This window comes from Pteropus medius, unplaced genomic scaffold (assembly GCF_902729225.1).
Source record: "Pteropus medius unplaced genomic scaffold, Ma_sr-lr_union100, whole genome shotgun sequence".
Lineage (NCBI taxonomy): Eukaryota > Metazoa > Chordata > Mammalia > Chiroptera > Pteropodidae > Pteropus > Pteropus medius.
The window spans coordinates 7,759,678-7,777,280 of record NW_024352786.1 but is presented as its reverse complement, the minus strand read 5'-3'; the positions used below and the strand labels follow the sequence as shown (position 1 = coordinate 7,777,280).

The 17,603-nt window shown below is 32.8% G+C and overlaps 1 protein-coding gene across 1 annotated transcript in view; it reads right to left on the bottom strand.

Annotated features, from left to right (window-relative positions):
• Positions 1 to 10,140: 10,140 nt before the first annotated feature.
• Positions 10,141 to 17,603, bottom strand: part of ENPEP (glutamyl aminopeptidase) — a 73,034-nt gene continuing 65,571 nt past the window's right edge. The window contains exons 19-20 of the mRNA XM_039848686.1: positions 12,229 to 12,307; positions 10,141 to 10,944 (exon numbers count right to left, since the gene is read on the bottom strand). Coding sequence (XP_039704620.1) covers positions 10,792 to 10,944; positions 12,229 to 12,307 — 232 coding nt within the window. The 3' untranslated portion in view covers positions 10,141 to 10,791. The remainder of the gene's footprint in view (positions 10,945 to 12,228; positions 12,308 to 17,603) is intronic.

Here is a 17,603-nt window from a genome sequence, read left to right as displayed (position 1 = left end):
ACTAACAACGAAATGTCAGAAAAATAAATGAAACAGAAACAATTCATTTTGCAATTGCAACGAAAAGAATAAAATACCTAGGAATAAACTTAACAAAGGATGTGAAGGACCTATACACTGAAAACTACAAGACATTATTAAAATAAATTGAAGACACAAAGAAACGGAGAGATATTTTGTGTTCATGGGTTGAAAGAATCAAGATTCTAATTCCTGAGTTTACTTTATAGATAGTTATACCCTTGAGTGAATATTCATAATTTCCTGTTATTGACAATGTCTGGTTTGAAAAAGATTGGGAGTGGACAAAACAAGGCATGATGAAAACTATGGCCGTATCCATGAGATATAGCATGAAATCACGGTCTGCATCAGAACTTTTCCCTTATTGCCTGAAAATAGAAATATTCAAATGAAAAAATCTAAGTGTGACAATCAGAACCAGGATTTAGGGTAGATTCTGAGGCAGTTATATGAAACACGAATTCAGTGAATGAGGTTAAAAGATCAGATCTTGGTTGACCACTGGGACTCTTAGCTTTATGAACTGAGGCCAACCCCTCAAAATGTTGTAGAGCCCGTGTTGCTCGGTTCCACTCATTTTATGACTGCACATTTGATTTTGAAAGTTTAAGTTAAAATTTGATACTTTATGTATAGTCATTGACTAATCCTAGCCTAGTCTGGAGTGCAGTTTATCACTTTACATTTAAGAGAGAGAGAGAGAAAAAAACAGCACTTATCCCAAATTACCTATCTGTTGGTTTACCAGGCATTTTGTCTAAATTTTTATAGCTTCCTTTTTGATAAACTTCAAATTTAGACTTTTCTGAAAAATCAGAGCATGGATTCTCCTTATTATCTTGTTGTGGATAAATCTTTTAGGAAGAGCTTACATTTATTGATCCTTAGTCCGAAACCTTTAATTTCTTGGATAGGAATCAGTTATACCACTCAGGGATAATCATTGTTATTATGTTGACATGGATCCTTCCAATTATATTACATCTTCAATTTATCTTAAAGTGTTAACTGCAAAGATATATTGACTAAAGTTATAGATTTTATGATATTTTATCAAGCGGTTTTATTTCTTTCCCCTAAGGGATGGATGATGGCAGATGGCTAAGGAGGAACCTTGGCAATATTTTCTTAAAATCTTTTACAGGCTAAAACAACTGGAGCCATGTTCTACATCCTATAATTTTGGGAGCTTAATAATCAGCCTATGAGATAAGATAGATGGATGCAAAATCATTTATCTGGGAAAATCTTGCCTTTGCACAATGCTTCTACTTTTTGAGAGGATTTCCATTCAGACAGTAACTTCTCAACTTTCATAAGAATTTGTTAGCATATCCCTCAGTTTATCTGACTATTAAAGTAACAATGAAGAAACTCACTGCTATTATCTCACTGTTATCACTAACTTATCGATACTCACTTAAAAATAGTATTTTTGAGAGATCATCTAAAGAACATAGCCTACTTAATTTGGCTAAATATTCTAAAATTTAACTTTAGTTGAGCCAGATATCAATTAGCTGTATACTTGGACACTATTATCTTAGCTTTCTTAGAACTGATTTTGAATTTAGCAAGGTGACCTCAACAATCATAATTTTAGTGAAATAGTGGGAATGAAAGCCCAGTTAGAATGGGCTCAAGGAAGAAATTTTAGATAAGCATAGACAACTCTTTGTTTTATTTTTGTCTTTTATTCTTTGATAAAAGAAACTGCTAGATTCTAGCACAGGTAGATCTTGGACATAACAAATGCTTTACAAAATTAGTTGAACAAATAAATGAATATCTCTAGGTACACTCATGTAAGGATTTATCTAAAAGGGATCCCTAAAAGTGAATTTGTGAGGCCTACCATGTAAAATCTAATCGTTTCTGCTAAATTTTTCTCTAAAACATTAGCATAAACAACTGTTTAGATAAATTTTGCAGTAAAAAGAAGAGAACTGGAAAAAGAAACAGGGTCAAGAGGTTTTGTTTTTTTTTGGTTTTTGTTTTTTTTTGGTTTTTATTTTTTTAATTTTTGGGGAAATAATAACATGTTTCTCTGATGATGCAAAGAATCCAGTAGAGAAGGAAACACCATATTGCTTTGTGAAGTTGAATAAAGGCGGACCTAGTGCATTGGCCTTAGCTAGCGGCTTACCCACAATAGCAAAGAAGGTAGAGGATACGGATGTGAATGCTGGTATTTTATTCCAGTGTATGAGAACATCATAATTTATTTGTTGTCACTGGTTTTTTACTTTGAGGAGTTATGCAATGAAAATCCTTTCATCCTTGCATATTTCATGCAGAATCTGTAGAATAAATCTCTAGATATTGTATTGCTGAGTCAAAGGAAAAGCATATTTTAAATTGTAATATATGTTGCCAAATCCTGATCCAAAAAGCTATTTTAGTCCACACTGTCACCAATAGTAGTAAGAGGACCATCTCCCCATCCCCTCACCAACAGTGAATTTTACCAGTCTCCTTAATTTTGGTTATCTGATGTGTAAAAATAGTATCTCCTTATTTTTATTTCCTCTCTCTTTCTCAGTCCCTCTTTCCCTCCCTCCTCACCTCTCTCTCATTAATTTCTCGTTAATTTTTAAAAACATCTTTATTGAGACAAATTTACATACCATAAAATTCACCCATTTGAAGGATCAATTAAATTATTTTCAAGATTCATCTATGTTAGCATGTATCAGAACTTTATTCCTTATAAATATTATTTCATTATATCAATATACCATATAATTTTTTCTAACAGTAAGGCATATATATATTACAATGTGTGTTCACCTCTCATAGTTAGATTTCTTTCTGTCACCACATATTTGACCCCTTTTACCCCATCTACCTTCCCCCTACCTCTACTCCCTACCCTCTGGTAACTACTTGTCTATAGTCCATGTCCATGAGTCTCTGTTTGTCCTGTTCATTTGTTGCTTTTAGGTTTCTATCCCACATATAAGTGATATCATATGATTTTCAACTTTTTCTTTCTGGCTTATTTACCTTAGCATGATTATCTCGATGTCCATGTTGTTGCAAATGGCAGTATTTCATCTCTTCTTATGGCTGAGTAATATTCCATTGTATAAATGTACCACAGCTCCTTTAGCCAATCATCTATCGTAGGACACTTCAGTTGCTTCCATGTTTTGGCCACTGTGAATAATGCTATGAACATTGGTGTGAAATATCTTTTTGGATATGGATTTTCAAGTCTTTGGGGTAAATACCCAGTAGAGGAATTGCTGGATCATATGGTAGATCAATTCTTAGTTTTTTGAGGACCCTCCATATTGTTTTCCATAGTGGCCATACCAATTTGCAGTCCCACCAGCAATGTATGAGGGTTCCTTTTTCTCTGCATCCTCTTCAACATTTGTTATTACTTGTCCTATTAATTATAGCTATTCTAACAGGTGCGAGATGGTATCTCATTGTGGTTTTGATTTGCATTTCCCTAATAGCTAGCAATGTCGAGCATCTTTTCAAATCTTTGTTGGCCATTTGTAGGTCTTCTGGGGAGAAGTATCTGTTCAGGTCCTCTGCCCATTTTTTGATTGGATCTTCTTTTTGTTATTATTGAGTCGTATGAGTTCTTTGTATATTTTGGATATTAAACTCTTATTGGAAGCATCACTTGCAAATATATTTTCCCGTCAATATACCATATTTTAAAATCCTTTCATCATTTGGGCTGTTTCTATTTTTATTGTAAATAATGCTGCTATGAACATCTGTGTACAAGTTTTTGCATGGGTATATGTTTTTATTTCTCTTGAATATATACCTAGGAGTAAAATTGTTGAGTCATATGATAACTCTATGTCTAATATTTTGAAAAACTGCTAAAATGTTTTCCAAAGAAGTTGCATCATTTTACATTCCCACCAGCAATGTATGAAGGTTCCAGTTTCCCCATGTCCTTCCCAATGCTTGTTATCGTCTTTTTTGTTGTTGCCATCATAGCGTATGGAAAGCAATAACTCATTGTAGTTTTAATGTGCATTTCATTAATGACTAGTGATGCTGAGCATTTCTTCATGTGCTTATCGGTTATTTTTATATCTTTGGAGGAATATCTATTCAAATCTTTTGCTCATTTTTAAATTATGTTACCTTTTTATTATTGAGTTGTAAGTCTTCTTTATATAGTCTGCACACTAGTATCTGATCAGCTATATGATTTGCAAATATCTTCTCTTCTGCAAGTTGTCTTTTTACTTTCTTGATAGTATCATTTGCAGTACAAAGGTTTTTAATTTTGACGTAGCCTGATTTATCTATTTTGTTGTCGTAGTTGGTTGTGCTTTTCGCGTCATAGCTAAGAAATTACTATGTAATCAAAGGTCACAAAAATTATACCTATTTTTCTTCTAAGAGTTTTAGCTCTTAGGGCTATAATTCACTTTCAGTTAATTTTTATGTACGGTGTAAGAAAGGGGTCTATCTTTATTATTATTTTTTTTGCATATGGATATTCAGTTATCCCAGTACCACTTGTTGAAGACTATTTTTCCCCCATTTAATTGTCTTGGCATATTCATCAAAAATCAAAAGGCCGTAAGTGTAAGGATTTATTTCTGAAAATCAAGTCTATTTTATTGACTATATGTCTATCCTTATGTAAGTAGCACATTGTATTGATTACAATAGCTGTGTAGTAAGTCTTAAAATCAAGAAACGTGAGTTCTCTAACTTTGTTCTCATTTTTAAAGATTTTTTTTTTAGCTATTCTGTGTCTCTTACATTTACATATGAATTTTATGATCAGGTTGTTAATTCCACAAAAAAACAAGCTGGAGTTTCATAGAGATTATGTTGAATCATTAGGTCAATTGGGGGAGCAGTGCTATTTAACAATATAAAGTTTTCTAATCTATGAATCTGAAGTGTCTTTCCATTTATTTAGATCTTTAATTTTTTTAAATGTTTTATAGTTTTAGCTGAACAAGTCTTGGACTTCTGTTAAATTTGTTCCAAGATATTTTATCCTTTTAGGTGGTCTTTGAGTGGAGTTGATTTTAATGTCTTTTTCAAAGTTTTTATTGCTAGTATGTAAAAACCACAATTAATTTTGTATATTAACAGTGTATCTTGCAACCTTGCTGACTTATTTAGTAGTTCTAACAGTGTGTGTGTGTGTGTATGTGTGTGTATTCTTTACAATTTTCTATATTCAAGATCATATCATCTGATAACAAAGATCATTTTACTTTTTTCTTTTTAATGTGGGTGCCTTTCATTTATTATTTTTTCTTACCTAAATGCCCTCATTAGAATGTTCAGTACGATGTTAAGTAAAGTAACTAAAGAGAACATCTTTGTTCCTGATCTTAGCAGGAAAGCTTTCAATCTTTTACCTATAATTGTGTTGTTAATTGTTCTTGTTTCACAGATGCCCTTTATCAAGTTGAAAAAGTTCTCTTATATTCCTAGTTTGTCCAGTGCTTTATAATGAAAGAGTGTTAGATTTTGTCAAATGTTTCTTCTGCATGTATGGGATTGATTATATGATTTTTGTTCTCATTCTGTTAACATCGTGTATTACATTGATTACTTTTCATATATCATAACAACCTTACATTTCTGGATAAATTCACCTGGCACTTGGTCATGGTTTCTGATATTTTCTCTATATTGCTGGATTTGGTTTGCTAGTATTTTGTTGAGGATCTTTGTGTCTGTACTCAAAAGGGATATTGGTTTGTAGTTTTAGGGGGTTTTTTTCCTTGTGTTTTTGCCTGGTTTTGGTAGCAGAATAATAATGAGTCCATAGAATGAATTGGGAAGTGTTCCCTCCTCTTCTTTTTTTCACAAGAGTTCGTGAGCAATATGTGCTATTTTTTCTTTAAAGTTGGTAAAATTCACTAAGAAAGTCATCTGGTCCTGGGCTTTTCTTTGTGGGAATTTTTTTTCATTACTAAGTTAATATCTTTACTTGTTATAGGATTATTCAGATTGTCTATTTCTTCTTGAATCTGTTCGATAGCTTGTATTTTTCTAGAAATTTGTTCATTTCATCTAAGTTATCTAATTTTTTTGGCATACAGTTGTAGATAGTGTTCTCATACAATCCTTTTTATCTCTATAAGGTTGGTAGTGATATCCCCTCGTTCATTCCTGATTTTAGTGATTTAAATTTGCTCACTTTTTTTTATTGGTCTGTCTAGTTAAAGGTTTGTCAATTTTGTTGTTGTTTTCAAAGAAACCAATTCTTGGTTTAATTGATTTCTTCCATTATTTTTCTATTCTCTATTTCATTTGTTTCTGCTCAAATCTGTACCACTTCCTTTCTTCCAGTTTCTTTGGGTTTAGTTTGCTCTTGTTTTTCTAGTTTTTCAAGATGGAAGCTTTAGTTATTGATTTGAGAACTTTCTTTTTTTTAATGTAGATATTCATAGCTATGCATTTTCCTCTGAGAACTGCTTTTGCTGCATCCCATAGTTTTAGTGTATTATGTTTTTGTTTTCATTCATCTAAAGGTACTATATAAATTCCCTCATGATTTATCCTTTGATTTATTGGTTATTTGTGAATGTGTAGTTTAATTAGTGCACACATGAATTTCCCAAATATTCTTTTGTTTTTGATTTCTAATATAATTCCATTACAGTTGGAGAACACATTTTATACTATTTTAATTTCTTTGAGTTTATGAAGCTTGTTTTATGTCCTAACATATGGTCAATCCTAGAGAATATTGCCTGTGCACTTGAGAAGAATGTGTATTATACTGTTGTTGGGTGCAGTGTTCTATACATGTTGAGCGCATTCTCTTTCAGTAATCACTTTTTTTTTTTTTGGCCTATAAACAACAGAAATTCATTTCCCTCAGTTACAGAGGCTGGAAAGTCCAAGATCAAAGTACCAGCAGATTTAGTGTCTGAGGAGGGCCCACTTCCTTCATCATGGATGACCATTTTCTAGCTGTGTCCTCAAAGGGCAGAAGGCATCAATAATCATCATTTTTGATGTAAGTAAGGAAGTATTAATGGAGAAAAATAAAGACAATAACTCTTTGTTTAAAAAAAAGGCAAGAATTCAAGGGTGTAGAACAGGATTTTGCAGTTGACCACCTTTATCTTTCTCAAAGAAAAGTAACACACTATAAATTAAACAAAATTGATACCTGTCATAAAACTAAAATTCTCCTTAGGAATTTAAAAATACATAATGTAATATGACACATGGTTAAATCAACAAACCAATATTTTTTAGGCTATGTGTTTTATCCCTCTTTATTAAAATTGTTTTTTTTTTCTTCATGTAGCTTATCTTCTCCACTATTTCTTCTCATTTTTTTGGGGGGGGGGCGGACAGGGCGGAGACACATTACCTCTCTTTAGTGCCTTCAGTTGCTTAGGTTTGGTTATTCCTGAACCAAGTTTATTATAGTATCCAAACTGGTGTCTTAAGTAGAGACTGGGGGATTATCTTAATAACAACAATAACAGCATCTGTCAAAAGTTCAGAAATAACTGAAGTAAAACAAATGAATCACAGAAGTAGTAATTAGTAAAAGTTTATTGTGCACATACCAAAAAAAATAGTTCACGAACTGGGAGCACTCAAACCAAAACTTGGACTGAGGCTCGGGGCTATGCTGTTATAAAGTAGCTTACCCAGTGACAAGGGAGTGTCTGTTTATTTTTCACAGTGACTGGTTACAATATTAGAATTTTCTTACATGGTAGGGAATTGGTTAGTGATTATTTCATATCAACCTTGAGTAACATTTTGTTTAGTTTATGATTTCCAGGAGTAAAAACAAGAAATGACCCAGGTCAAGTTTATACAGCTAAACTTATTTTATCTGCTCCGGTGTTTTTAAGGTTAGTCTCCATCTATTTTTTTATTTTAAAACATCTAATGTTTATTGAGTGGTTACTTCCCACTCATGCATCTTTTACATGCATTTTTGCATTTAATTCTCACAACTAATCATTGAGGTAGTTATTATTTTTATTCCTACTTTATGGATGAGGAAACTGAAGAATAGAGAGACTAAAGGCACTGAACTACCAAGTAGCTGAAATGCAAACCCAGATCACTCTAATTTTACACGGTGTGTGTTTCAGCTCTAACATAGTGGTTAAGAGCATAGGTTCTGGTGATAAACTGCCTATGTTCAAATCCTGGCTGGTGCTAGATACTACTTTTGTGACTTGGGCAAGTTCTCTAACTTCTGTCTCAGTTTCTCCATTTGTAAAATAGGGATATTAACAGTACCACCTCATGGGGTTTTTGTAAAGTTTTAATATAAAAAATTAATGTATGTGGAATGCTAAGTATTTAGAACAGTACTTGGTAAACACAAAAGTGTTTGTTATTATTATTGTTGTTATTTAGCAATGTTTTTGAAAGCTCCATTGGTAATTCTACTCCCCTTCCTTTAGTTCCCTCCTTATCCCTAATCTCCTTTGAGAATTATTGTTCTAGATTCTTGTTCTCATCTCATATTTATCTATTTCTGGACTAACACATCACCAGCATGGAGGGCCAACTAAAGGAATACCACTGCCTTCAACCCAGCTATACATTTCTACTTCCCAAATTTCCCCGCCTGTCACTTTTACGTTCATGGTTTATTATATAAACTTCTAGTTTCTGTGGGTCCATAGCAAAGATCTGAAATATAGGCATAGGCTGAGTAGAGGCAAGGCAGTGACAGTGGCCCTGCTTCTTGTTACATGACCTTGCTGATCTTTCCTTCCAGTTATGTTTTTGAAGTTGATGGTTTTATTGTGGTTTAATTTTTGAAAACAACGCACTAATTTTTCTTTCCTCTGTAAAAACTATGACAAAATTAAGTCAGTATAGGAGTAAAATGTGCTTAGCGCAGATGTTCCTATTGACCATCAGCCTTTTAAAAACCAGATACTGTTTGAGAAGGGCTAATGGGCTCGTGGGGTTATTACGTCAGAGTGTGCACAGCTCTTCTTCACGTGGGGTAAAGAGAACTAACCCATTCATTCTAATTTTAGCGCTTAAAACAAAATGAAATAGAATGACCCATAGACAAGTTGGAATCTGATTTACTGTCTCCCTCAAACTTGCATTTTTTCTTTAAAAAACTCACTTATTACGTGAAGCAGAAGGATATCATCCCACTTCTTTATTCGTACACTTGAAACAATACATAGACTTCAAGTGCTGGTTTTGATTGTGGTTAGTTTGAAGTTACAGTGTAAATTCCCATGAGCATAGTGGAGTTTTCCTCATGATTTATGGTGTTAATGTGTTTTTTCCTTCTGAAGCAATTTAAAATAATATTTTTAAAGTTTTGGTCTGGAAATGTCATTTTATCTTTTTATTTTTTCTCAGTCTACATTTGTATTTGCCACTTTAGCTTTGTGAATTGAGAAATGATAAATAAGGGACAGCAATAAGAAAGTTTACAAAGTTTGAGAGGAATTGATTAAGGTATATTATTATGAAAATAAATTCAAAGCTAAGATTGTGATTGTTTTCATATGCTTCAATTATTAAGTAAATCTTAAATTATCTTATACTTCTGAAGGTTCCAAATAAATTTAGATTTTCTACATACAGCAGATTGGAACATAGTAATTTACTGTCTTTTCTGCTTATTGGACTTAAATTGTGGATCTACTAGGCATCAAGTGCCATATTAAATATAACCAATGTTTTCAATCAAGTCACGAATACAAATTTGATCCATGCTATTCTGTATGGATTAGGATAGAGGTTTATACATAAAAGTTACTATAAGAAGATGTAGCATCAGGATATGCAGAGTCATGCTGGAGACATCCATGTGTTTTCTCATTTTCACACTTAGATTGCTAGGTTAGTTCGAAGCTAAATTCTAATTCCATTTAGGTTTATAGAATAATCAGCCTTCGCTTTTTCCTGACCAGTTTCCAATTATTTAGCCTTTTTCCTCTAAAATCCATGGAGCAGAGTTAAGCACTATCTTCCCTCTAATTTCATAGCATATTCGAAGGAGCTTTGTAGGGAATGGAACAGGTTGACACAGTACCAAGCATGAAAAAAGGCAGGTTTCTTGAATCCTATCTTTGTTGTGCTAAATTATTTGGGAAACACTGCAGTCATCATTATTCAAGAGTAAAGTGACACTGAAAAACAATATATATTTCTCAAGGTAATCATTTAGATTTATTTTTAAAAGAACAGGAGAGTTTTCTTGTTGATTTTGTAAGAGTAAAGGCAACAGTCAGCCATTTCTTTGGCTAATGCATGCGATTCTTGAGTAAAATTTAAGCCTTGTTACTTTGGAAGGATTTAAAGGAATAAGACATATGTGAATAAAATGATATTAGATCTGCATAATTCTGAATAATAAAATAAAGATTAAGATGGTAATATTGGTCTCTCAAATACTGCTATTTAAACCTTGAAAATCAATAAAGAGAAAAGATTAGTGGTGTTTCTTTGGTACTAAAGATGTAAAGTTAAGACCAAATTGTTCTATTTTCATAGATTAAAGGTACAAAGAAAGATATTTAAAAACATTAAAATGGCTATTAAATTCTCTTGTTTGTAAAAAATCTCCTATGAAGTACACTTAGAAGAAATCCCTGAGTACATTAACCACTCTGTTAGTATCTTCCTTCATAAACAAAGATGAACAATTTTAAAGCTTTGCAAGACATAAAACATAATGCTTAGCAAAAGCAGTATCTGTGTATAAGATTCCCTTCACAGTGCTTATAAATTAGTTTATCAAATGCTTAATAGGAAAAAAAACAAATTTACAAAATTAAAATATATTTGAACACATTAACCATTCCTAGTTAAATCAAAAAACCATTCTCTTATACTCTCTCTATTTTGTTTTAGCCACTCAATGTTGTTTTTCACTGTTTCCAGCACTTGCTGCCTAGGTGTTTCTCCTGCTCCAGCTTCTGGATATTTTTTGAAAAAGCTCTCCATCTATAAAAGAGAGGGAAATAATTAAGGAAGTCATTTTTAAGTCCAATTATTCTTCAAGAATTTCATTTACAGAAGTGGATTCGTCTCCTTCTTACCTAGAAATCCAGTATCACTACATGACATTGAGATACATCTCAGTGCATCATTTAGATTGAGCCTATCTCTCAGACTGGCCTTGTAACCCATGGCTTTTGGGTGCATGGCAGTGTATCAAGCCAAAAGAGGCTCTGACATATTAGGGAAAGAGAGCAGCACGCTAGCAGCTGGCATGCCCGTTCCTGCTACTGCTGGATTCTCTGTTTTCTGTACATTCCCCAGGGTGGTCCCTGGAATGATGGCTGTGTTTAGCCTTTCACTCCTGGGGTCTAGAACAGTTAATATACTTGCAGTTCACTTATTAAGAACACATAAAAAATCTGTTAAATTTGGTTTTATCTTCCTACTTCCCTCCAAAACTCTTCCCTAAACTCAAGCATAGTATGATTTGCTATTTACAAAAATAAGAACTATTTTGTTTCTTAACACACAGAAGAATGTTAACATTCCTATATCTAATACACAGATATTGAAAATTCATATAATGTGTCCAATATTAATATACTTTTTCTCTCCTCCGGGAATTGAGATATTTGAAACCTAAAAGATTTAGATTTAGTTTTGAAATTCCAAAACTACAAATTCTGAAAAAAATCACATCTTGACCATCTTATTTTGGGATAACATTTACTAGGAAAGGGGAGATATACTTTTCATGCATTGCTAACCTGAATGATCTCATGCAGACTTCTAAGCTCTCAAGACCTTGCTTTACTCATATCTTAAACTTTGTTTCTTGCTTATTTGAATTTTTTTCAGTTTAGAAAAAATAGGTCTGTATTTTATTTTTTAATTGTTACTTTTTTTTTTGCTTTATTGAGATACAGTTGTCAATAACTGCACACAGTTAAGGTATATATCATGATGTTTTGATGTACAGTTGGCCCTTCATATCTGAGGGTTCTGTGTCTGAGGATTCGACCAAGCACAGGTCAGAAATAGAATTTAAAAACATTATGTTGTTGCTGACGTGTCCTATGTAGTTAGGCCTACAATGATTCTGTCTATACTGAACATGTACAGATTTTTTTCATCTTTTTTTATTATAGGTATACATTTACTTAGATATAATAATTATTCCTTTCTTTTAGTCTTCTGTGATCTGAATAGAGAAAATATCATTTCTGTTTTTTGGAAAAGTTTAGTTTTGTTCCTTCTAAGACAAGTTTAGAGGTTTAATCTTCATACCTCCCAGAGCTGTAGTTCAGTGTTGAATGGCTCTGCTATTGTGACAATCCGGCCAAGGTATCTGTCATTGATTGTGTATCTGAAGAGAAATTTAGAGGAGTAAAAGGGAATATAAGTACACAGCACTTTAAATCTTTTCTCTAGATGCAGACATTTCCTTTTTATTTTGTGGATTTTTTTAAAAGTAATTTTCAAAGTAAGCATAACATTTAATCTAAAATAATTCTATTCAGGAGAAATTCTTAGGAAACTCTGTACTTCTTTTTGTAGATAGATTCACGCCACTTTCCCAAACATGGTAGACAGCTTGTTTTATTCTTGAAATCAGCTCTCCTTTCATCTGTACACATGAAAACCCAGCTAGAGTCTACATTTCTCAGCCTCCTTCATAGGTAAGTGGAGATGGGTGACCCAATTCTTATCATTGGAACAGAAGCAGAAGTGGTATGTTCAACTTATGCCTCTTCACTTAAGAAAATTGCTTGCCTTAGATTTCTTGTTTGTTTGTTTGTTTGTTTTCCTCCTCTTTCTCCAAGTTTTAATCACAGATAGGATGAGGCTCTAGGTTTAAAGCTGCAAAACCATCTAACAACTAGGAATGCTGACTTAAGGAGACTAACCTGAATGAGAAATAATTACTTCTATCTTTCTGTTATAGCAGAAAAGCTCTATCACCTTTATGCTAATACTCTACGGATCTTCCTGCATATACAGAAATTTGAATATAGGCTATTTATCTTGCTTTCGAAAAGCTTTATTAACTACTTGTATTTTGGGGTTATAATCTGTATCAGCCTGGCTAAGTAAAGACACTTGAAGCTAAGTGCAAAGATAGAATATCATCTACATCCTTGTCCCTTTTGTATTTTCTCTCTTAAAGAGCAAGAATCAGAAATTTCCTTATAGGCCATAACACCAATGATTGGTGATAGGTAAACATCTCATTGCTACTAATCACAGTGCAAAAAAAACAACTATGAAAATATGTATAAAATGTAAGCTGTTGGAAGTTTGGGGAAGGATGAAAGAAAATATATCATTAGTTAAAGGAGTCAACAAGCAGTAGGAGAAATTTTACATTTAAAATTATCACATAGCAAAGGCAGAAACCATAAAAATAAAAACTGATAAAGTTTGTTGCACATGCATTTTTTAAAGTTTCATACTAAAAAAAGCCATAAAATTAAAAGTCAAAATTTATTACTTTGTTTTAAAAAGAACAAGTATTTTCACTATATAAAGAATCTTTCCAATTAGTGAGAGGGAGAAATATGCAAACATAAAATTAGCAAAATAATGAATTGGTAGTTTGCAGAAGAAATAGAAAGAGAATATACCAATGGGAAGAAGATGAAAAGTTCTAATAATTAACCATGATCTTCAGTGCACTAGGTCCAATGCTCACTCTTATCACCGACACCACTGAATTTAAATCCACTGTGTCTCTCATCTTTTATGTCTTAGAAGTCTAAGGCAATCACTTTCCCTTTACTTCATCTCATCAGCCACTATCCAAGATTCTGAGGCATCTATTCTCAACACTGTCCCTACAATATGTGTACCTTCTTGCCTCTCTGACTTAGCCTCCTAGATATTCCCACTTTCTTGAACCATTCAATCTAGTGCTCTGGAACTATCCCTTTACAGGGAATACCACTTCTCATTTGGGGAATATTTATTTTCTCTCATTGTTCATAGCACCAGGTCAGAAATGGAATAGGTGTGTCGAGTCCCACCATTGCTGCTTCCAGACCATTATTCTTCCACTCTCTATAAAGACCTATGTTCCTTCAGGTTATTCTTCCTTACCTCATTTATGATGCACTTTGGCACCTGACTCCTAGTTTTCCTCCCTACTCCAAGTCATTCCATTCTGTGAGGCGATTTCGAGGTACGCATGGGTAATTAATATAACATCTTAGCTCTTTAGTTTTTTTGACCTCCTTATTTCCAGTGATATTTTCCTCACTCCACCTCTGCCACCAATTCCCATGGTTATACCTTGTGATCATCCATAAGTACTCTTCCTATAAAATGATTTGCTTATGCACCCTCCATGATGTAATTTATCTTTCAGTTTCCACTATGACCATTCTTTGACTAAATCTGGATTTCTGTTCCATTGACCATCTCTACCCCTACTTTCTCCTGGACCATCAGCTCTTCCTTTTCTTTCCCTTATTTCCTTACACAGTCTAGATTTCACAGTCTACCACTTTCAATAACATTTTTGCCCAAGCTCTAAACTCTCTATTTTAATAGTTTGTGTCTGGCAAAACTCCAGCTTTAGATGAAATCAACAGCCATTTTTTCTGTTTGCACCAGGTAGCCAAGTTCTCCCAAGGGAGGTCATCTAACTTTCCCTATAATGTCTCACTTTAAATTCATGGATATTATTCTTAAATAAGCTCTCTAACTTGGCAATCATCCTACATTATCCTGGCAAACTCATTTTCTTCCTCTTTGAATTGTTTTTTTTTCCCAAATGTTTTCACTCTCTTCCAACCTCCAAACACTCCCCCTCTTCCCTTCCTCCCCAATCCCTTGCCTTCACTTCACCGGGAAAATACATAGTAACTCCTATATCTTTTAGCTTACAAACATACAAATGTACCTATTTTCTTCTATCACCTGTACTGTGATTCCTAGTTCTCGCCATTTTCTTAAAAGCTTAATTTAAAAAAAATTTTTTTCTCTCTTACATATTAAATTTTCATTCTTCACTGGATATTTCTTATCAGCTTTTAAATATATTAAACATATTAAAATTTTATTTTATTAAAAAAAAACATTTCCCTTGATCTGTTATATTTCTTAATTTCTTTTCTCTCACATTCCCATTCATAGTCAAACTTTTCAAGATATTTCTCTGTAGTTCTTGTTTCCATCTCCTCACCACCGACTCGTTTATTGATTTGTTCTAATTTGGGTTCTGCCCCCATCACTCCACTGAAAAACTCTTTCTAGAATTACAATAGCTTTTATGCCAATAAATCTAATGGGCATTTTTTAGTCTTTAGTTTACTCAAACCTTAAGTAGTGTTTGACAAGGGATTTATAACCTTGAGACAATCTTTGTTTTAACATCTCAAGAGACTCAAAGGCATCATATATAGCAAAAGAAACTCACCATTCTCCTGCAAATCGTATCTTTTCTCAAAATTATGGCATTATTCTTGACAGCTCACTTTTATCTCCCATTTCTAATCTACCATCTATTTCTAAATGTTGTTCTTATGTCCTTATCTCCATCATTACATCCATAGTTCAATCTACCACTACCTTTTGTCAAGACTACTGCAATAGCTCTCTACCTGCTTTCCCCAAATTCACTTTGGCCCCCATCTAGGTCTGTGCTGTATCTCAGCACCAGAGATTTCTTTTCAAAGTAAAATCGATCATTTCATTTTCTTACTTAAAACTCTTTAGTGGCTTACTGCTCTTAGAACAAAAGCCCAAATCTTAATGTGACTCTGCAAAGCTTACCTTTCCTCTTTTCTGATAGTAAGCATTCAGCCAGGAATGCTTCACTTCCTGTTTACCTAATTAACTCCTGCCTTTCTTTCAGAATTCAGCTCAACCATCACTTTCTTAGGGAAGCCCTTAACCCTCCAACTTCTCTTGACATGGTCAGTTTTCCATCTACACACTTTCAGTGTGCCCTGAACCTCTTCTATTTGAAATTATTATAGTTTTAAGTATACACATATTTGTGTGATTCTTTACTTAATAATGGTTTCCATTCCTAGACTCTAAGCTCCATGAGGACAAGGAACCAGATTTGTTTCCCTTTACCATCATATCTTCAATGCTAAGCACAGTGCCTAGCACACAGTAGATGCTCATTGAGATTTACTAGATGAAAAAATTATAATTTAAAATGAGATACCAGTTTTAACATACTCAGTTAGCAAGAATATTTTTAAATGACAGCACTGAGCATTGGCAAAGGTTGGAAACATGGGCAAAGTTATTAGTAAAATTTTTTTCTGGGTGACAATTCTCCAACATTCATCAGAAACCCTAAAAATAAAATCATCTTTTAACAGAACAGTATTACTTCAAGTATTATTGGTATTTTAAGGAAATTGTCAAGGACATTCAAAGAACAAAGTGATTCAGTTTCAAAGATATCCATCAATACATTATTTATATAGTGGCAAATTTGGAACAATTCTATTGTCTAACAGATGGAGACTGGCTAAATAAACTAAGATATATCTACATATTAGAACATAGGTGAGCATTAAAAATAACATTGAAGAAGCACACTTAAAGACATGAAGAGATGTCCACAATATAGGATGATCTGGGAAAAAAAGGTTATAAAACCAAATGAATAATATGATTCTATTTCTGTAAATAAATTGCCATAAAAAATGACTTAAAAAACAAGAGTGTGACAACAGGGGTTATTTCTAGATGGTAGGATTGTGGGTGATTTTTGTATCCTTATTTTTGCTTATCTGCATTTTGTGCAAAACAATAATACTATTATAATAAGAAAATGGGGATTTAAAAAAGGAAATCGCAGTAAGTCACTGTAATTATATTCTACAGATTCAAAGAAAATCTGCTAATTACAGGTAAGAAAACAATTTTTCTCAATGCCCTTCTATAATTTCTATAATTTTCCTCTTCTATTTTGTTATTAAGGACTAAAAATTAAAGGATATATTTGAGAACTAGCAATGAATCAATTGAATAAAGACTGCAACTACCTATATAAACACTAGAAGTGTAAGAACAAAATATGTTCATACCTAAGAAACCAGTAGTACCACATAAAGTTTAGCACTGAAGGGGAAATATGCTATATATTTATCACATTCATCACTTTTAAAACAAAAATAAAGATTTAATTATATCTTAAACATTTAAAAAAAACATTTATGTGAAAATAATCTTCTCAGACTTAATAGTTACATAAGTATGGTTATGTTTCCCAAAATAAATGATTTTGATGAACATAAAGTATTTATTAAATTATTTTGTTTATGAAGTATTGTTTAAATAATTCCAGTCATGTCTCATTGACTTAATTTTTTCAGCCATAGTCATAAATTAAAACCAACTGATTTATGGGGTTCATCCAACTTCAGTTTCATCTATTAGTTTAGTGAAATTTTAAAAAAGCAAAGAAAAATTTCTGAAATATCTTTGGAACTTTGTGGTTAAGTCTCGACTGGAAAAGACATTAGTGGTGTGGCCATCAGTTGTCATAAAAATCACATGATAAAAGCTTTATTAAAAAAGCAGCTTATTTATTTTAGGATGACAATAAATTGTTCAGAAATAGAGGCAGTAAAACCACTCATTCTGAAGTCTAGAAAATGTTCAAGAGTTTGGAAATATTTGGATAAAGCTTGGCTCAT